The 21,291-nt window shown below is 46.2% G+C and overlaps 2 protein-coding genes and 1 long non-coding RNA gene across 5 annotated transcripts in view; 1 reads left to right on the forward strand and 2 right to left on the reverse strand.

Annotated features, from left to right (window-relative positions):
* Positions 1-553: 553 nt before the first annotated feature.
* NKRF (NFKB repressing factor) lies at positions 554-11,442 on the reverse strand. 3 transcript variants are annotated; one of them, XM_053273308.1, is made up of 3 exons: positions 10,888-11,442; positions 4,733-4,872; positions 554-3,976 (listed from the first exon to the last, which is right to left on the reverse strand). In XM_053273308.1, the coding sequence occupies exons 1-3, from the start codon at positions 11,172-11,174 to the stop codon at positions 2,004-2,006; spliced, it is 2,400 nt and encodes a 799-aa protein (XP_053129283.1). In that variant the 5' UTR covers positions 11,175-11,442; the 3' UTR covers positions 554-2,003. The 3 variants fall into 3 exon arrangements, with proteins under 3 accessions (XP_053129283.1, XP_053129285.1, XP_053129284.1); XM_053273310.1 differs by lacking the exon at positions 10,888-11,442 and adding an exon at positions 9,580-9,678; XM_053273309.1 differs by lacking the exon at positions 10,888-11,442 and adding an exon at positions 7,187-7,296.
* Positions 9,640-18,801, forward strand: LOC128335298 (uncharacterized). The gene is made up of 3 exons (XR_008311568.1): positions 9,640-9,862; positions 14,522-14,617; positions 18,127-18,801. It is a non-coding gene; the product is annotated as an uncharacterized LOC128335298 (long non-coding RNA).
* The window catches only part of SEPTIN6 (septin 6), a 44,496-nt gene continuing 38,643 nt past the window's right edge, over positions 15,439-21,291 (reverse strand). Inside the window, exon 10 of the mRNA XM_053273313.1 lies at positions 15,439-16,934. Coding sequence (XP_053129288.1) covers positions 16,925-16,934 — 10 coding nt within the window. The 3' untranslated portion in view covers positions 15,439-16,924. The remainder of the gene's footprint in view (positions 16,935-21,291) is intronic.

Here is a 21,291-nt window from a genome sequence, read left to right on the forward strand (position 1 = left end):
TCAAGGTAATATCAAAACTGAAATATTTCACTGATCAACCAATTAAGTTTAACTGATAATTTACTACTCAATTAAGGATATTATTTTAACATTGATATAAGTACTTAAAGTGGTAATCGGCTACAACCAACTTAAGAGCAGTCTCCTTTCTGAAACTACCATAAGGGGGAAAACTTCTGGTTCAACATTACTAAAGTGCATAAACTGTTTTTATACATTTATATACATTTATACTGATCTATTGACCTTCTGACCCAAACAGAATTATCATTGGACATATGCAAATCTCTGCAGGCTAATACAATTGACCAGCTAGACACCCTCTGCTTTTGCTTTCTGGCACAGTAAGACAAGACAAGTAATATGGGGTTAGAAAAACCAACTGGGAAAGAGTTTGTTTCTTGTATACTTTGCGAGCGTCATTTTCTTAGAGGGCGCCTACATCCCAAAGGGAAGCACATTTGATGCAAACTTGGATTGGAAGAAGAAAAAGGAAGATATTTTGTTCAAGTACAGAAGTTGGAGAAACACAAACCACACATGCTACAATAGCAAGAGAGAAGAACCTTTTACTTGCTGCTCTCCCTGTGAGATACATAAGCACATGTACACAAGGGAAGCATATGAAAACAAGTAATCGGAGGCTACGTCTCAAAACAAACACAACCACACTCGTCCCAAAATGACTAAGAACGTGTAGTGAGGTTTTTGTTTTTAATACTTCACTGCTCAACAGAGTATGGAGAAAAATACTTGTCTCATGTTGATTTTCCTGTCAGAAGAAGTGTATTAAGGTCTCCTGTTTCAGAAAACAGATGCCTGTTGGTAAAGGTAAAGTGTATGTTCTGCAGCACATATAGAAACATTAAATTTCATGCCAAGGTATTACCAATTGCAAACCCTGTACAACTATACAAGTTGAACAAGCATATCTATCTGCGAGTCGCAAAGGAACAACAGCCCTCCCCAGGATTTCGTAACATACGGCTACAAGCTTTCAAACCTACCTGTACAACCATTGAAGTCTAGAAACGGGAAGCACAACCCAGCCAAAATTGAGTACATTTAAAGCCCATTGGTTTTAACAAGGAGAGTTCTGTACATGTATAATCTTATGTACATAAATCTCCCACATTGAAATCAAAAGGCCTACAGCTACCATCTTAACCACGCTGTTGGGGTTAAGCTGCAGAACCTGCTTCTGAGTAAACACATTTAGGATAATGCAAGTAAAAATGCTCAACTTTGGCTGGTCTGTTTTTAAAGAGCAAGATCAAGGTTCTGAATGTTGCCAATTCTGCACCCTGTGCCAGTTTTGAAGCTCGGACAGTGCCACTGGGTAAACCGAGCCATCTCATCCTAATTACTGTAACAATGCTGCATTTCTGAATATGCTAAGAAAGTTTCTCAAACTTGGGTATCCAGATGTTGGATAACAACTCCCAGTATCCTCAACTGGGGGTGGGGAGAGAATCCAAGTTTGAGAACCCCTATGTGAAGAAATCTTTACCCCTCAATCCTCAACATAACCAACATATTAAATACAAAACGTGCCATTCTTTGCATGTCCAGAAATAAAATTCTATTTATTATTACCAACTTTACATATAATTTTCTTCATACTGCCATCTCCTTTCATCCGTTTTAAAAGTTGTTTAAAAGGCAAAATTAAAAGGGGTATCCTTTAAAAAAAAAAAAAAAGAATGGGTATGAAGTTTCCAGTAGATGGAAGTGTTTCTGCTATTCCAAAACTAGTAAAATGTGTTGAGAGCACAGCCATTTCCAAGATGTCGTACAACAGTTAACTGCACTAATTTATCCGGACTGCACTAAAGATGTTTGGACAGAAGTCTGATTTAGAGTCCTAAGTTTCAGAAATCAAATGAGCAAGTAAAACATGTTTCTTAAAATCATTGTTCTCACAACAATATGCACAGCTCCCTCCTCTGTTTAATGGGGAATTTAGCCTCAGCATGGACGTCCCCAGGAAAGGCTTTCCTGCCTTATTTATCCTGGGGCATAATGAGTTCATAATGGCCAACTTGGCCATCTTGCTTTAGCTGGTCTAGCAAATCTTCTTTGCGCCTCTTTCGGCTAACGACCAGGTATCTATCACGGCCCTGCCCATGGGATTTACTCTTAAGGCCGTATTTTTGAGCAATCTGATGTATCTGCTTCCGCTCGTCGTTGGTAAGTTCGGTTGAGAAAGTCAGATCGATTTTACTGTCTGAGAATGCATAATTCTGGATGATTTGTTCAATATCTTTCTTGGTGATTTTGGACCCCCTTTCCACATCGAGCCCAAGTCCTTCCCTTTTGAACTGCTCCTTCACAGCAATCGGTTCCCGTATCCCTTCTCCACTTTTGCCCAAGCCACCCCCTGTCCAGCCCATTTTCCTTAAAATCTGATTCCCAATGTTGTCTTCCTTGATCTGCTGCTTCAAAGCTTCTTCGGCTGAACGCCCACAGATCTCATTCCTAGAGATGACGTCTTCAATTGTGCCTTTTTTCAGATTGTTCACAACCGTCGGCTGCGTCTTCTTGAGAACTTTTACTGCTTCTTCCGCTGCCACATGCTTGACGGTCTTCTTTACTCCAATGGCTTCGGCAATCAGCTCGTTTTCTAGCATCACCTTGCATTTCCACCGCATCCCTGTCATCCTTTCAAAGACATACTCCACGGTCATCTTGTTGAACTGAGCGGTGTCGTTCAGAGTGCAGACCGGATTCATTGAATTCTCGTAGACGACGAGATCTTTCAGGTCCTTCTTTTTGGCCGGATTTCGTGTGGCGCTACCCACTTTCTGAACCTGGACCGCTTTGGTGGCTCCTGCATTAGACTGAGTGTTCTGAAGGATCTTCAGTGCCTCGTCCGCCGCAGCATGCTTGCTGGTTTTCTTGGTGCCGTACCCTTCCGCTAAAAAGTGATCTTGCAAATAGACGCTGCAGCGCCACAGCCGGTTCGGCATCAAGACGTATTTGTATTCGACAGTCATCTTGTTAAAGGAGGCTGAGTTGTTGAGGATCCCAATGGCATCGCTGGCATTTTCCGTGAGGACAAAGTTAGTCCAGTGCTTCGTGGAGCTGGGGCCTTGCTGGGGGTCTGAGTTTGGCTGCCCAGGGGTGCATTCCCGCATAGCAGCAATAAAGTCATCCAGCTGCTTGAGTGCCGGTGGAAATTCAGGAGGCGACATCCCACTTTCACAGAGGACCAAGTCCTCTCGGGTGGTGTTCTTGAACTTCCGTTGTGCCACTTTGACTTCCACGGGCTTTTGCAGCAGCAGCACCGCCAGTTCTGTGGCTCGGTCCCTGGACCCGTTTTTGCTGCCGGCATATCCTGTGGTCAGATACACATTCTGACACCTGACCTCGCAAGCAAAGCCCTCTTTTAGAAGTTTCTTGTTCTTGGGGAGATCCCCAGGGGAGATCTCTTTTAAGGGAGAATAAATATATTCGGGGTTTGTCTTGCAAGCCTGTATCGACCGTGTCAATAGGTATGTGTAGTTAATTTTATCAGGCCCGCTGCTAGCATCGGGATTAGCGAGGTTCTTGCGGACAGCCAGCACAAGCTTGTTAATGAAACACTGTTTGGCTGTGATCACTGACTTGGGGAATGTTTCGGAGGAGGCCTGGATGAGAGATGGGGAGGCCAAAACCATTGCACCAGCACTTGCGGGAGTGTCTTTGGTTTTGGAAACCACCTTGGGTTCTACCTGGCCGGTCTGGCTACTTGCATAGCCCAAGCCTATGGAACTGGAAAACTGGAGGTCCCCATCCTGTGTACTGAAGCTGCTGAAGACTCGATCTGCATAGTTTTGTATCTGCTGCGTGGTGATGTTCTCTCTGGCATCCTGTGCTTGGTTTTTGGAATGCTGCTCCTTCTCTCCATCTTTTGTGTTGCTGGCCACAAAGTGGATGGGTTCAAAACGAGGCCTGACGCGGAATCTGGGGGCCTGTTTTCGGGCAGGTTCAGAACCTAGGGGATGCAAACAAGTCACAGCATTTTAAGGTTTTTTTTGTTTTTGTTTTTTTAAAAGAAAGCAGGGTAAAATATAGTTCTTCTCTGCAGCCATGAGGACAAGACATTTCACGTATGAACAGAGATGTGGGTTTTCTGGAAAATTTTGAGCTGGAAAAATTTGGAAAAAAATTCCCATGCAAATTCCCCCTCATTTGCATAAGATCAGCACTCATTTATTCCACACACAAAATTAATATAACAATTTTCCTGATGCCCTAAATAGACTCTGACCTGATTTGGCATGTTATGCCACCTATTTATACAGTCAAAACAAAAAACCCTAAAAACCCAACCCTTCATTGTATCTCTAAAGTTTTTCAAGTAACCAAGTAGAAATGTTAGAAGTGGGAAATTTCCCACAAAACCATTAAGTATGGGTTTTCCCCCTCGAGAACATTTCCATTTAGGGAAAATTTCCACCCCACACCTGTATGCGAATGTGGAACGCACTACTGAAAAGCAGAGATATTCACTGTTCCATTCTTGTGTGGCAAACCTATGGATGTGAACCCACACAGCCCTAGTCTATATGGCAAGCAAGTGAAATCCAAATACCATGGAGCTGAGGAGACACACAAGCCTGGCAGCCCGGTTAAGGGAGCACTGGTATCCGCCTGGCTAGGCTGCTCGTGAAAACAGCCTCGATTTGCCTGTCCTGAACTTGTTGCTAATCAATCTCCACTGCATGACTTTGGACTTTAAGATACTCACTGCGAGAAGGAGAGTCGTCAAGCGGGGAACGTGGCCGTTTCGTTGCCTTTGCGCCAGGCACCAACTCGAATGACGGCATCTCACCAATATCAATCCCTTCGGCCATCTGCAGGACCTTCTCCATAACTTGAGCACCATACCTACATCAGAAACACAGGACGCTGACTTGTACTGTGTCAGACCACTGACCCAGCAAACTCAGTATTGTCTACTCTGCCCTGCCGGGAGATGCCGCCGGTGATTGAACCTGGAACCTTCTGCATGCAAAACAGATCCTCTACCTCTGAACTATGGCCCCATTCCATGGCTGCTAACTAATTCAGGCCTTGACACGTTCCCTTTGGATCTAGGAGTCTGTCCAGACATTTAGGAGGCAGACTATGGACCCTTGGCAAAGTTACCAGACTGAGTGACAGACCCTATCGAAGGGGAGGGTCAACGGGCTTATCTTTTATGCCCTTTACAAGTCATCTCCTTCGAACAGAAAGAGGGCTGCCTGGGACCATTTAAGAGGTTCTTAAATAACTCCACCTCTGAGTAGCCTAGTCTGGGCGCCACAGTTCCCTGGCACCTGGGATTTGTCAAGCCCCAAACTAATTAAACACCAAGCGATTACTTACTGGCCTTAATGAACTAAAAATGACCACCAATTAAATTGAAATACAAATGCACATGACCAGAGCCCCCATACAGACGCCTCTTTGAGAGGCTGAAGGGATGACAAGCTAACACCCAGTTTAATCAACCAAAGCTTCCACTCAGTGGAAGTCCAATTTTTTTCATCCGAGTGCGGAAGGAGTTTTGTCCTGAGTGGCAGTATCAAGGCGCGGCGTGTGCCCATGTGTGGGGCCTTCCTGATCCAACCTGAGCGGGATCTAAAATTAACTGAGCAGACATTAAAATCTTGTGCGCATGTGGTCACCCTCCAGTCTTGAATTTTTGCTTCCGATTGCATGCGCCAAAACCAGAGCAGCCCAAGGCAAACGAAAATGAAGTGTGCCTAACCCACAGTCCCACTAATTAAAAACAGGCCCTTCCCAAGGGGTCAGCTAAAGTCGTAGTGCTCCATCTACCAATTGAAGCTTGCCACTCTACTGAAAGTTGTCCTATAACTGTGAGCATCATCCAATGGGCAAACTGGCGTCCGTGCATGAAGGGTGGCGACAGCTTTCTCCCAAGGTGTCACATTCACAGGATGCTGTATGAGTGTACAGATGTCTGTACACTCTTACGTGTTTTTGCGTGAGTGACTGTACCTGTATTCATTTCAAAAGTGAACCTGAAATGCAGGATATAGACGGGAAACACATTGCTGTCATGTGCAAATAACTGAACTTGCACACACTGTACATTCATTGCATGAGCGCCGAGCATAATGTGTGAATAGGGCTAAAGTCAAATGAAAGGCAAGGAGCACAGTGAAAAAATGGGACAACAACTAAATGTAAAGAAGACTAAACTAATGACAAGGGGTACAGCAACCAGTCTCAGAACTGATAATGAAGGCACTGAAGTGGTGGAGAGCGTCTGCCTTTTAGGATCGACCAACAAAAAGGATCCAGCAGTCAAGAAATATACTACAGACTCACACTTGGTAGGGTTGGAAAGGATATTAAGATGCCATGACGTGTCTAAGCCTACAAAGATTAGAATCATTCAGACAATGGTTTTTCCCGTGACACTCTATGGCTGTGAAAGCTGGACTTTGAAGAAACAAGATAGAAAAAGTGTTGACGCTTTTGAACTTTGGTGCTGGAGAAGACTTTTGAAAATACCATGGACAGCCAGGAAAACAAACAAACAGAACAAATCAATCCAGAATTTTCCCTCGAGGCACAAATGACCAGGCTCAAACTATCTTACTTCTTCAAACACATTATGCAAAGATCCAGCTCTCTTGAGAAGTCCATAAGGCTGGGGAAAGTGGAAGGAAAGAGAAGAAGAGGATGACCAGCAGCAAGATGGATGGACTCGATGACGCCAGCAATGAATGCACCACTGAGAGACCTTCAAGGCCAAGCTGAAGACAGATCATCCTGGAGAGAATCTCTCTATGTGGTCACTAAGAGTCGACACCGACTTGATGGCACTTAATTAATCAATCAATCAGGGCTAAAGTCAACTGTATTTCCACTTTAAAGCCTAGCAGCTGAAGTCAGAAGGTATGACTGATGTTAAAAGTCCAATGGGGAAGCCCTAAATTGGGGACAGGCTACAGGGGACCTAATCCAACCTCCAGCTGTTTCCTATCCCATTAGATCTCAAGAACACCCAATCCTAACTCCCCCCACATTAACCAAAAAAGATTCAAGGCTCTTTAAGTGTGGACGGCCGCTGCTGCAGAATGCAAGAGTGCCCCGGGGGCAACATTCAGGACCCAGGCAGAACAGCAGCCCTTCGTATAGGATATAGAGACCACAACTCAGAAATCGCAGCCAAAAAAGCTGAATCAACCTGTTGCTAAACATTTTCATTCAGACGGCACGGCCTTTCGGACTTGGAAATACTTCCTACAGAGGAACCATAGAATCCAATGATATTTTAAAAAGGAAAACATGCCTGGATTAGCAAACTTGAAACTAACAGCCTAAGATACTTATGTGTCCTGGCTCTGAAAATTCCACCACCCTCAGCATTCTTTAAACTGCCACTCTGGCTTGCTGTGTCCATTTAAATCACAACTGTGCGTTACGGAGGACGGTGGAAGCTGAAACTTCCAACTAAAAGGGAATCTCTGTTTTGTCACTCACTTATTTCTAATGTTACAGTTTCATGTCTGACAGCAGCCCTATTCAGACATTTAAGTTCAATACCCACGTGAGGAGTGTACACAGGTACAATTATTCACATGTTATATTGAACACAGGTACAGCAGCACACTAGCTATTTATATATTTATGTTATACTGTGAATCGCCCAGGGACTTTTTTGTATGGTGGTATCCAGATGTACTAAAGTACATTTTTGTACTTTAGTACAATTTTTGTATGGGGCGGTATACAAATGTACCCCTGTAAATAAATAAAATGTACCCCTGTAAATAAATAAAATGTACCCCTGTTAACTTAGCAAAGAGGCACCTTTTTAAGATGATGATACTTTCTTTAGCAGGGGGAGAGCAACTGGCCCTATCCACCCCCAACACAGTACCTCCAGTGACTCTTGCTGGTGTCTATCTTATGTTTCTTTTTAGATTGTGAGCCCTTTGGGGACAGGGATCCATCTTACTTACTTATTTACTTACTTACTTATTTATTTCACTCACTCACTCACTCACTCTCTGTGTAAACCGCCCTGAGCCATTTTTGGAAGGGCGGTATAGAAATCAATCAATAATAATAAATAAATAGACAGATAGATAAATATTTGCTCTAGGGGGCTGTACCTACTTCCACTTTTAAAATGAATGCAGGTAGACATGTAGGAAAGCACAGATATCTGTACATTAGATATCTGTACACTTGTACATGTTTGTGTGTGAAGAACTGTACATGCATTCATTTAAAGAGTGGCCCCTCCAATGCATGGTGCAGATAGAAAGTCCCTGTGTCCAACATAATGTGTGAATAACTCTACCTGTGAACAGATCATTGTATGAGTGTTCAACAGAATTTCTGATTTGAACTAGTCTTTTCGGACCCACCAGTGACTTATCTGCAACGGTCTGTGGCAGCTTTCTGTGATTTTTACGTAAACATTTATAGAGGTAGGTCAATTACATCCTGCAATGGAATATATGTTGCATCTCATGGTCTTCTCTATACTTATGTATACCTGGCAACTGAGGATAATGCTTCATTCACCAGATGAAGTTGGCTCCAGTCCACAAAAGCTTGTGCCACAATACCCATGCTAGTCTTTAAGGTGCCACAAGACTCTATAGTCTTTGCTGCTTTGATCCCCTGCTAACTGGGCAAAGAGGCACCTTTCTAAAGTGGTGATTCTCTTTATTTAGCAAGGGGAGAGCAACTGGCCCTATCCAGCCCCAGCACAGTACCCCTTCTATTCTTTATTAATCTAATCTCTAATCTATTGTCTTCTTCAATAATCTAATCTCTAATCTATTCTTTATAGATTGTGAGCCCTTTGGAGACAGGGAGCCATCTTATTTATTTCTCTTTCCAAAACTGCTTTGGAAACTTTTGTTGAAAAGCAGTATATAAATATTTGTAGTTGTAGTTAAAACAGCTAGGAACATAGGAAGCGGCCATATACTGAGTCAGTCCATTGGTCCATCTAGCTCAGTACTGTCGGCTGTATCACAGCAGGTGGTGATAAAGAGGGCATTGAAGATTTATTGAATGACAAAGATAGATACTTTCTCGACAAGTTTTCAAGCTGTACAGCCCTTCCTCTGGGGAGCACTGCTTATCAAATAAAATAAATAGTTGAATAGCTGAGAAGTCCTATGGGCCCATTTAGGATCAAAGGCACGAAGAGTTTAATAGCGAATTAAAAAAAACTAATAGAACTCTCTGCAGAAGGGCTGTAAAGCCCGAAAGGCGTCGGGATTTTGTATACATTTACAGTTCAGTAAATCTCCAGTGCAAATCTTATATGGCTTGGCTTGCCTGGCAACAGATGCTTCTTGTGGTGCTTTACAGGTATGGGTAGTCATTCCCCCCACCCCGCCATTTGGCCTCTTTTATCTTTAAAAAAATTACCATAAATGGTTAATGCTATCGTTAGGGTGTTTTGGGTTTTTGCTTTGTTTTTAGAGTGGGAGCCCCCTCAGGACACAACTGTTAACATTCAGAAAAAGATATTGCGGTAAGCCATTCTGTGCTCAAGAGACAGATACTAAAGCAACCAAGATAAGTCTCCCTTCCCATATTCCGTGTGTGTACCTCCTGATTTTGGGAGGCTATATGCATAGGCCTCAACAAAGACCTGTCCAAACCCGACATCCTGTCTGCTGGGCAGAATCTCATCAGGCATGAACTGCCTTTTGTGACTGAGGAGGAAGCAGAATTCTAGAATGATGGGGAATAATAGTAATAGAGACGGAGAGAGGAATGCAATGGATGAATCAGAGATGTGCGAGTGTGTCGGGGAAGGCTCTTATTCCAAATCTGAATTTCCTCCTGGTTAACTTTGACACAGTCCAAAACTGCCTTCTGCTGACTATTGGTTCGTCTAGCCCAGTATTAGCTACTCTGACTGGCAGCATTTCTTCAGGGAGTCAAAGAGGGGGTCTCTCCTGCTCCTAGCCAGGGACTGAAACTGAGACCTTCTGAATGCCAATTAGGGGTCCTAACACTGTTCCCCTCTAAGGTGTGCGCACGCTCACAAGTTTCTTTGACGTCCGCTCAGTTCATTTTAGATCCCGCTCAGGTTGAATCAGGAAGGCCCGACTCTGACTGCAGGTACACACACGCTGCCTTGATACTGCCGCCCAGAACAAAACTCATTCCGCGCAGAGATGAGAAAAAAATCAGAGGGACCACTGGGTCCTACCACTGAAGCCTCCTCCACATCCCCCAAAGATACGAAGCTGCCTTCTACCCCATCAAACCCTTGGTGCGTCTGAGTGTCTGCAGCAGGGTTGGGCAAACTTGGCCCTCCAGCCGTTTTCGGACTACAACTTGCAGCATGCCCTTGCCACCCCAGCCACAATAAGTTTGCAGTCCAAAAACAGTCTCCACGGACAGGCAGCGACTTTCCAGCCTGGTGCTGTGCCCAGCCCTCACTTGGCCCAGGCCTTTCTGCTTGCAAAGCAGGTGATCGGCCCCCCCAGCCAAGACCCTGTTCCCTGTACCAAGGGCTCCTAGACATTGGCGGCTACCACTCTCATCAGCAATATTCCCTGTTTACATTCCCAGAGCTTGCTGGCTACCACTCCCATCACCCTCTGCCCAAGTCCACAGCAGCTGGGGGTGATGGGAGTTGTAGTCAGGCACATCTGGGACCCCCCCCCCATCCAGGGAACACTGCCCATCACCCTCTGCCCAAGTCCACGGCAGCTGGGGGTGATGGGAGTTGTAGTCAGGCCCATCTGGGACCCCCCCCCTGATCCAGGGAGACATGGCTAGGACCCCAGCCCGTCCCGAGGGCGGAGACAAGACCCTCCCCACCAAAAGGGCCCGGGTTCCGCGTGGCTGGCGGGGGGAGGCAGCCAGGCGGGGGCCCCACCGCTCCCTCCCTCCCTCCCTCACCTGCATCCCATGAAGACGTGGTTGGTCCAGACGTGCGAGAGGGCGAGCAGCCGCTGCAGGTCGGCGCCCGGCAGGTTGCGCTGCAGGAACTGCCTGCGCAGCGCCCAGTGCTTGTCGCTCTCCTGGGGCTCCCGCCAGGGCTCCAGGTCGGGAGGCGGCTCCGGCGCGGGGGAAGCAGCTGCAGCAGCCGCGGCGGGCGGCGGGGGAGGCGGCGGCGGGGGAGGCGGAGGCGGCGGCTGCGGGGACAGGAAATCCCCGCCGGGCACCAGCCACCCTCCGCCGGCCATGGGCTCCAAGGGCCGACCCCGGCCGGCGCGCCAAGCGGCGGAGCAGGCGGGCGGCCCGGAGCCCTGGAGCGGGAAGGCGGCGGCGGCGGCGGCGCGAGCACGCGGGAGCGCCCGGCCCGTTCACACGTGCGGCGGGCGCGCCTCCCGGGGCCCCCTGTCTCGCGCACGCGCGCCGGCCCACCTGGCCGCCCCGGAGCCCCTTCCCGGCCGCCCCTTGTCTCTCTCTCGCCTTGTTACACTCTGCTCACGTGCGCGCGGCTCGCAACGCCGAAAGACCGCGAGATCTTCTTCTTCCCGGAGGTCAGGCGGAGGAGGAGGGAGCGCTCGGTGGGGCGGCGAGCGGGGACAGCGCCCCCTGGCGGGCGGGAGGACCCCGGAAAGGCGGTGGCGAGGAGGAGAAGGGAGGGGGTGGTGGTGGTGGAGTCCTGAGCGGGGTGGAGGAGACTGTACCACTTCGGGCTGCTGCTGGCCAGAGAAGCCAAAAAAGAAGCCCTCCATGATGAGCATTAAAAACAAACAAACAAACAAACAAAAAGCACCACCCCAAACCTGTGTCATCGGGGAGAAAGGCTTACTGGCTCCCTGCAGTGCTAGCCAGGGGATGTAGAAGAAGAAGATTTATACACCGCTTTTCAACAAACAGCCCCTGGAGGGATGCTGTGCTGGGAACGGATAGGGCCAGTTGCTCTCCCCCTGCTCAATGGAGGGAATCTCCCGTTTGAAAAGGTGCCTCTTTGCTCAGCTGAGCATATGGCTCCAAAGATCCCGGGCCCCACATATCCTGAGGGATACCCCAGCTCCACCCCTCCCTATTGATAATGATCACCCTCACTCTGAAGGGTTGCCAGGGAGAGGGGTGAACATGGCCCCCTCTCCCCTAGCTATGCCCCTGGTGCTAGCTTTCTACTTGCAGGGACTATCTACCTATCCATCCATCCATCCTCTGCAAGTATATATATATTCCCTACAAAACTCCCTGAGGATAAAATTAAAATTAAACATTGTTAAAGATGTGGGTGGGTGAATTGCCATTTGGACTGCTCCCCCTGATCACCACCCTGCAAGTAGAAAACTAACGCTGCAGGGAGCAGCTTGGGACAAACCTTTTCTCCTAGATATTAAAAAGGTGCCTCTTTGCTCACTTAGCAGTGGAGCGTTGACTGAAAGGAGCATCCCAAGTTGCTAGTGTCTATCTTGTGCTGCTTTTTAAAATTGCGAGCCCTCTGCGGAGAAGGAATCATCTTATTCCCACCCACCCTCGTCCCTTTAAATGGCCTTGAGCTTTTGTTGTTGTTGTTGTTGAAAAGCAGCAGATAAACATTATTATTACTGCGCATCCTTTGGGGACAGACCTCTTATTTTATTTACTTTTTCTATGTAAACTGCTTTGAGAACTTTGGTGGAAAAGTAATCCGCCCTCCTGCTCAAAACGCTGAGAGTGACCTGCAGTTGTAGAAGCGAATAAGAGCGGCGTCAAAGACAGAGCAGTAAGAATGGATGACTTTAACTACCCACACATAGACTGGGTGAATTCACATCCATGAAGCTGAAGGTCGGGAAATGTAGGACCAACACAAGAGGAAGTTCCTTTTGCACCCTGCACATAATTAATCTATGGAATTCCTTGTCATGGGAGGTGGTGGTGATGGTCACCAGCATGGATGGCTTTAAGAGGGGTTTGGACAAATCCCTGGAGGCCAGGTCTATCAAGGGCTACTAGTCTGGTGGCTGTGGGCCACCTCCAGCCTCAGAGGCACGATGCCTCTCAATCCCAGCTGCAGGGGAGCAACAGCAGGAGAGAGGGCATGCATTATACCTCTTGCCTGTGGGCTTCTCGGAGGCATCTGGTGGGCCACTGTGTGAAACAGGATGCTGGACTAGATGGGCCTTCTTGGGCCTGATCCAGCAGGGCTGTTCTCATGTTCTTATATAAATAGTATTACTACTACTAATAATAATAATGTGTAGAGCAGGCTTTCTAACACAGGCAGCCAAATGAAGTGACGGACTCCGAAGGGGGTTAAAATTTCTATTCCGCTTGAAATTGCAGGGTGAGATTAGCATTCTTTAAATACTCTCCCAGGTGAAATGCAACACACACACACCTAATCTCCCTCCCGTTGCCTTCCCCTGTTTCAGATGTTTAGATTGGAAGCTCCTCAGGGTAGAGACTTTTCTTCTTGTTACTCCTTAAAGCAACATGCGCAGTAGTCTTAGGGGTTTTCCCATTATGCCCTGCTTCCCTCCTCCCCACACATTTTATCTTTTGCTTAACATTCAGCCTGAAGAAGAGCTCTGTGGAACTCAAAAGTTTGCTCCCTCTCCTTTGTTTCAATTGGTCCTAAAATCCAGAATTTTCACTCGAGGCACCAATGACCGGGCTCAAACTATCATACTTCAAACACATTATGTAAATCTTCAGCTCCCTTGAGAAGTCCATAATACTGGGGAAAAGTGGAAGGGAAGAGAAGAAGAGGATGACCAGCAGCAAGGTGGATGGACTCGATGACGCCAGCAATGAATGCACCACTGAGAGACCTTCAAGGCCAAGCTGAAGACCGATCATCCTGGAGAGAATCTATCTATGTGGTCGCTAAGAGTCAACACCGACTTGACGGCACTTAATCAGTCAATCAAAATAAAAGGTGTACGCCTTCCATTACGGTTGTGTGTGTATGTAATGGAGCAGCCTGGCTACCTGCTATTTTCATGTGCACTGATGACACTATATAAACTCAATTAAGTTGAAAGGAAAAACGGCATCACAGAGAGAGAGAACGTAGCCCATGCCTCTTGCCTCTGTTGTTTTTCTACTGACAGGAAGTAGTTTGGCTGTTTTTAGTAGTGCAGAAGAACATGTCTGGTCTGGCCACTGGCCTCAGGTCCCAATCCAGCCCTGGTGTCTATCACAGACTCTCCTTGCCCTGGCATGAACAGCTTGATGCTTGAGTGGAGGTTTGAACCCAGGTTTCCCCAACGGAGGAAGCAGCTCTGTTTCTGCAAAAACAACCTGAAGCCTTTAATGATACCAGGGATTGCAGACCAGGCTTCCTACTACGTACATTTGGTTTTACTCGAGCACTCATCCCCCTTCTAGTGCAAATATGCAGGGCGTTGGTGAGGCTCAACCAAGTTTTATGATAAAAGTGGAGGGCCACTCAGAGGGCTGTTTTTTAAAGGAGGAATTCGAGCCAACTTATTTGGGGGGAGTCCGGTGGACAATCTCTTGCAGATCAAAAATATTTGAGGGTCTCATCTTGCATGCAAACACTTACTTTACAAAAAAATAAATAAATCTGTCTCTATTTGAAGAGGTTTGCTCTCATCTTTTTCTTTTTCCCCCACAGGAAACCTGGGTCACTGGTCGAATCCAGATTAAATTGCCTATTCAGTTCTGCAGTAGCATCAGACAACAGATGGTCTTGTTCACTTGGACTCTTCAGGTACGGAAATGGTCATCTGACGCGGGGCATCTTGTAGGTGTGGTGCAAACTCACGTGTTTGACTAATAGTCATTTATCTCCTGTGTTTCTTCCCTTAGAACTCATGCTGGTGTACCTAGGGTTCCCAGGTAGTCAACGATCAAGGAACTTACCAAAGTCAGACCTGCTTGAAATAGCTTTATCCTCATTTCAAGTTAGCAGTTAACCCCTAAGCAGGGTCCACCCTGGTTACATATGAATGGGAGACTCCATGTGTGAGCCCTGGAAGATATTCCCCTTAAGGGATGGGTAGAGCAGAAGGTTCCAAGTTCCCTCCCTGGCAGCATCTCCAAGATGGAGCTGAGAGAGACTCCTACCTGCAACCTTGGAGAAACCGCTACCAGTCTGGGTAGACAACACTGAGCTATTTGGACCAAAGGTCTGACTCAGTATATAGCAGCTTCCTATGTTCTCAAAATGTGTGTCCCCAGATGTTAACACCACAAGGACAGCCCTGCTGGATCAGGTCTATCGAGTCCAGCATCCCGTTTCCCACAGTGGCCCACCAGATTTGTCTAGGTGTCCAGGTGTTGTTGTACTACAGTGCCCGTTATCCCCAGCCACAATGGCCATTGCAGCTAGGGATGATGGGAGTTGTAGTCCAACATCATCTGGGGACCCAAGTTTGAGAACTTCAGTGTTCTATGAAGTCGTTTGACAGTATGTATGTTTCAAAGGTGGCTGATTATGCTATACAGCAATTAAAATGCTGCAAGGTAAACCAAAAGGTACAGGTATGATTGAAGAGATGGCAGAACCAATAATCACCCGGGAACTGACTCTTTTGGGAGGATTACTTTTTATTGAAAATTGACAACATTAGAAAGGTTTCAAAGCTCAACAGTGCTGGTTCTTTCGTGGGGGTCGTGTAAAGATATACTGAGTGCAGCTGTCAAATCACAATTCTTGTTTGTAAAGAAAAACAAAACCTTTTTTTTTTTGAGAGACAGAGAGAGAGAAGAGGCAGGAGAACAAAGGTTTATATAGGGGACTCAAACGTGAGTCCCTGGATGTTGGACTACAAGTCGCATCATCCTCCACCACAATGGGCTTTGTTGCCTTTGACCCTTGTGGCTGAGGATGATGGAAACTGTAGTCCACCAACATCCAAGGACCCAAGTTTGAGCACCCCTGGTTTCGGAAACAGTCATGCAGTGAACGTTCCAAAAAGGTTCCCAGGGTGCTCAGAAGAAGAAGAAAGCTCCCAAAGCTTTTTAAAGGATGGTCCATGTGAGTTTCAAGAGAACTTTAAGAAACAAGGTGACCAAGATACCCACAAGTGTCTCCACAATCTTGATAGTGATAACAGCAAAGTCAGTTTGTAAGCCAGAAGGACTTTGGGAAGGGTTTGATGTTGGGGATGAAACTCATCACAATAATCATACAGAGTGTTTCTGCGAATTTTGTCCTCCCAAGCGCTTAAAATGCATCCTATATTGTCACGGCACTCCTCACAACATCCTTGTGAGGTAGGCCAGTTTTATAAACCCCATATGAGGGGGGGGGGCGGCAGCTGAGAGTATAATACCACCCTTGGAGGGACGATTGAATATAGTATGTGGCTCATTTCCATTTCCTAACCACCATGGGACACAATTTAGTGGAGTTTTGTAAAATTTAAAAGTAGAAATATTACTCAATCAGCGGATTATTTTTGAATGAATTGGCAGAGTTTAGCGATGACCCCAATGGAAAATATATTCCCCACCCCCTTGCTCTTCCCTCATTGCCCTTTACTTCATAGTTAAAATTAAATATTCCTCAGAGGTAGCAAAGTCGCTTGTTTCTCTGTTGGCTGTCCATTGCATAAAACTTAAAAAAAAAAAAAAATTAAAAATCCAAGCAAATCAATGAATTAGCACAATTTTCCCACAGATACTTAAAAACATCCATCAGATTAGGCAAAATAGGAAGGAAATGTAAAAATTAAAAAAACCAAAAACCCTACAACACTGTCTCAATATCGTTCGGCTGCTACATCATCAATCTGTCCATCACCTTTAGGTTGCGGAGTCCTCTGAGGTTTTTTATAGCTTACACGTGGGTGTTAACTTTCCCAGGATGTCTCCTGTGTTGTTACATAAAACCACAAGATGCCTCAGCTTTCAACACCCCATGCATGTCAGAAAAATGAAAAGACAGAGTCTCTCCAGATACCGAAAGACTTACTTATTCCTCCCCCTCCCTCTCCCAGACTAGGGGTCCCTAAACTCTTCTTCTCAAGTGGCAATCTTCTCCCTCAGACACAATGCAGCAGGTGGAGACAGATTAGAAAAAGCTAGAGAGAGAGAGAAGGAGGGAGAGAGAGAGAGAAAGAGAGAGAAGGGGAGAGAGAGAAAAACACAGATCATCAGTAACAAAGCAAGAAGGAGCCACATTCAAAGACAAACCGGATTCAAAGTAGAAAACAGCCCAGGACACAATCAAACCGAGAGAGGACAGGTGAACAGATCAACACTTGGGGCCCCCAAAAGTGTAATGTTGTGGTGTCAGAAGCAGGGAGCTGAACCAAACCTGAATCCCGAAACCAGTTGAGGGAGGATTTCCCAAGGGAACCAAAAATCTGAAATCTCTTGGTTGCTTTTAACTTGCTGAAACCCCTAAGCATGAAAAGCGGGAACCAGTTAAAAAGCTGTTCAGGAATCAGACACTTTGCTTTCAACTGTATAACTGTTTTGTTTTCTTAAGGGAGGGGTGGTGGTCTTGTGGTAAGCATTGTGCGTTTAAAAAAACCAAACCACTTTTAAAAATGCAGAAATAAACAGTTTTAAAAGCCCACTGGGGTTTCTCAAATTAACTAGTGCCATTGCATTCATTTACTGAGATACATTGCAAGCAAAATATCTGAACCTGTTCCAGGCATCTGAACCAATTCCTGAACCATTTTTAAAAATGAGCTTCTGAACCAGAGTTTTAAAAAAAGACTGAAGAACTGGAATGGAGACCAAATTTGCAATGGTTCAACTCCCTGGTCAGAAGACAACCAACACACCAATTATTTGAGCACAACACACAATACAATAGAATTCCACTGCAACCCACTGCAAGATTTTTTTTTTTTAAAAGACCGGCATTTAATGCAATGCTGCATTTGTAACAGCAGCCAACCAAATGCCTCCAGCAAGTGGCAAGCAGGGGCACAAATAGACCTCCTAGTTAGTGGTATACTGCTCTTGAAAATGGAGGTTCCATGGTGACAGAATCAGACTCTTCATTCTGCCGTCATTTGGGGGGTTGTCACTACAAACTAACACCAGATTCTACGGTCAAGCTCTTAAAATCTACCTTGTGTTAGCTAACTTAACATGGGTCGCCTGAAGAGGCTTTTTGGATAACCTAACCGCTCCACTTGATCCCTTTGACATATTAGTGATTGCAAAGGCTAAAAACCTATTGTTGGGTGTGGGGTTGGGGGGAAGGAAGGATCACTCTGTGCTGAAGAGAAAAAGATCTCTCTACTCTTTGGGCAGGCTCGGGAAACCAGTTGGCAGAGTGCAACATCAAGCCTGACTTCTGCTGGGAGAGCTATGCCTCAGTTGGGTGTGTGGTCTGAACCCAACACATACGTTGGCATTGACTTGCAGTTCTGAACCTGACATCCGTAACCAAGATTTGAAGCTGGATCTAGATGTCGGGTTTGCAACCACAAGTAGCGCAGAATTTGCAGGTATTGGTGTGTCCTGACATTAGGCATGTCAGCATAGCAGGTCCCCAAACCAGAAGCTGGACTGGCTACCACGTTCCAGGAATGGACAGTTCATCATTTTCCGTGACCTTTGAACCCATCCTAATACTGAAGGTCCTGAACAGAGTCAGCATTGAGGCTTTGGCTTTAAATCTATGCTTGAGAAAATTTCCAGAGACGGAGGATACCTCTTCCATTTCACGACACTTGACTTTGCTGTTTACATTTCCCCTCCCTCCATTCCCTGCTACCAAAGGAGGATAATATTTATGCATCTGTTGAAGCAGATGATAGTCCACAAATGTTTATGCTCGAATAAATTTCTTAGTCACCTTCTAGATGCCACAAGTGTCTTGGGTTTTTTTGGGGGGGGAATCCCCCCCTTTTTTTGCTCTGGAAATTTGGAATTCAGTGGTGCCAGCTGGCAAAACTGAGTCAGCCATGGTTTGGATAACAGCTACTTCCAGTGGTCTATCACCTACTCCGAGAAGAACCCTGGCTCTCAAGCAAATTCTACTCTAATCAGCAGTCTTACTAGTTGGTTCAAAAGACAGAGAGCATATTGCTTGAATTTTGCAACCGGAGAGAGCTGAATTTGCCACCTAATGGCGCAGCGGGGAAACGCTTGACTAACAAGCAGAAGGTTGCCGGTTCGAATCCCCGCTGGTACTATATCGGGCAGCAGCGATATGGGAAGATGCTGAAAGGCATCATCATCTCACACTGTGCAGGAGGAGGCCATGGTAAACTTTTTTTGTATTCTACCAAAAGAAAACCACAGGGTTCTGTGAGTGCCAGGAGTCGAAATCGACCTGACTTTCCCTTTCTGTAACAGACCAGGGCACCAATTGGTCCTGTTCAAGGTGATTTAGAAATCTGGTTCACTATTTTCAAAGGACCTTCCCATCCTTAAAGGGCATAGCAGAAAAGAGTCTTTTCAGCTCCCCCAACAGGTCAATCAAGACAGGAACCCCTTCAATAATAATTTTAAAATATTAAATCATATTCCAGAGGTTATTTGCAAACCTACATAGAAACAGAATGCTTGTTCAACTGCTGCCTGAACTGATGCCAGATTTTCCTCCCCCTTCCACAGCCCCGTGCAAAATACAGTTGTGTGTAAAAAGCATATCTGAATATCCAGCTGTCAAGCGTAACATCTAGGCAAGGTGCCTGTGTGAGATTGCACCATACCTGGCCTTTCCCCCAGGTGGCCTGACTCCTGAAGTATCAAGCGGGAAAATGAAGTATATTGACAATTAGTGCACAGGAAAGGTTTGTCAATGCTCTCACCACTCCAAAACTTTACAAAGGCAGTGGTGGTGTCTTTAAAAAACAAAGCAGTCTGAGACAGCATGGGTTTGGTTTTTTTGCCAGTAAAAATTAAATTGAGTGGGCAGGGGTGGTGGACCACAGCTAAGAACTGACATTCTGTTTGCTAGGGAGAACAGTAAAAATAAGAATTAAAGGGACCCAAATATTAAATAGGGCTAATCTTTCCTTCTCCAAGAACTAATGTCTCAAGGTGCGCTTCACATATTTACCAGGAACTGGTGGTGAAATCGTGCATGTGGGAACAGAGGCCACCAGGCAGAGAAAACAGACTCATAGAATTTTAGAGATGGAAGGGACCTTGGCGCTAGGTGGCCAGATTTGGCTTTAAAAAAGCCAAATTCTGGCTTATGGCCCATTTGACCCACAAGTATACCCCTTAGGTTCTGGCAACCCTGCAAAAGTTTGGCAGTCTGACAGTGGGCCATTCAGCCCTTGTTTGAAAACCTCCAACAATGGAGAAAACTTAGCATTGCATGAGGCAGACAGTTCCACTGTTTTAAGGACTCTTACAGTCAGGAAGTTCCTCTTACTGACTAGCCTGAGTCTGCTTCGTTCTAATTTCAACCCATCAGTTCTGATCCTGCCCGCAAGAGGATCAGTTCACTTTCCCCGTGAGCTGGTCACAAGGGCTCTCTTCATGCGATTCCTCCCCTCTAAAAGGAAAGATAGAACCGCCTCTCAAAAGACAGGGCCTCTGTATGAATTCCTGTAGAGCAGGCAGGGGTCTCAAACCGCAACCTTTCCGCTGTTTGTCTACAACTCCCATAATCCCATCGCAATGACCAGTGCCCAGGGGTGATGGAAGTCGTAGGCCAACATCTGCAGGAGGGCCACAGCTGGGGATTCCTGATAGAGAGGTACCAGAACACAAGGTATTATATGCATGCACAGCGAAGGTAACAGCTTAAGCCAGACAGTCATCACAGGAGTGCTGGGCACACTGCGTGACCCCAAGCAGTTGTCAAGAGAGCCGGGTACCAGTGTTCCCTGGTACCAGATGTTGACTACACGTCTCAGAATCCTCAGCTGTAATGGCCTTTGCTTGGGGATGCTGGGAGTTGTAGTCAACATCTGGAAATCCCCGTTACAGGGAATACTGTTGGGCTACTTGCTCAATTGGGACGCTTATCTTTGCAGGATCCCAGCAAAAGGCCCACATTCAGCTGGGGTGTCGATTGTGGTGGGTTAACAGCCTGACAAACAATGACGAAAAGGCCTTGATACAGCCAGATAAACATAAGGATTGTCTAGACGCCATGGCAGATTTTATGGCTGTCCCATGAGATGCACGGCAACTCTTTTAACAGGTGGGCTTTCCTGCTTCTTCTGAGATGTATAGCCCTGTTCATTTGCCTCTGCAGATTTCAGTTCCCATAATGCTCTGAGCTGCTTCAGCCACACCACACCATCCTCCCAACTACTGTTTTTTCCTTCATCTTGTGAAAGTAGGACAGAATTCAGCACCAGCAGGTGTCCAGTCAGCTTCCTGGCACGGTTAGTCAGGGCACACACAAAACAAGGACAACAGCTATATACAGACACTTGTGCCAGTGTGTGGAGTTTCAGGATTTAAGAGCGATAAAGCTTGGTTGAATCCTGACTCCAGTGACCTTAA

Source organism: Hemicordylus capensis, chromosome 11 (assembly GCF_027244095.1).
Source record: "Hemicordylus capensis ecotype Gifberg chromosome 11, rHemCap1.1.pri, whole genome shotgun sequence".
Classification (NCBI taxonomy): domain Eukaryota; kingdom Metazoa; phylum Chordata; class Lepidosauria; order Squamata; family Cordylidae; genus Hemicordylus; species Hemicordylus capensis.

Excerpts from the sequence above, each read along its gene's own strand:
- NKRF (XM_053273308.1), bottom strand. The coding sequence starts at position 11,174 with ATGGCCGGCGGAGGGTGGCTGGTGCCCGGCGGGGATTTCCTGTCCCCG. Across the intron at positions 4,873-10,887 it reads CACGTCTTCATGGGATGCAG|GTATGGTGCTCAAGTTATGG; the intron begins GTGAGGGAGGGA and ends TTTCTGATGTAG. Across the intron at positions 3,977-4,732 it reads TGACGACTCTCCTTCTCGCA|GTTCTGAACCTGCCCGAAAA; the intron begins GTGAGTATCTTA and ends TGCATCCCCTAG.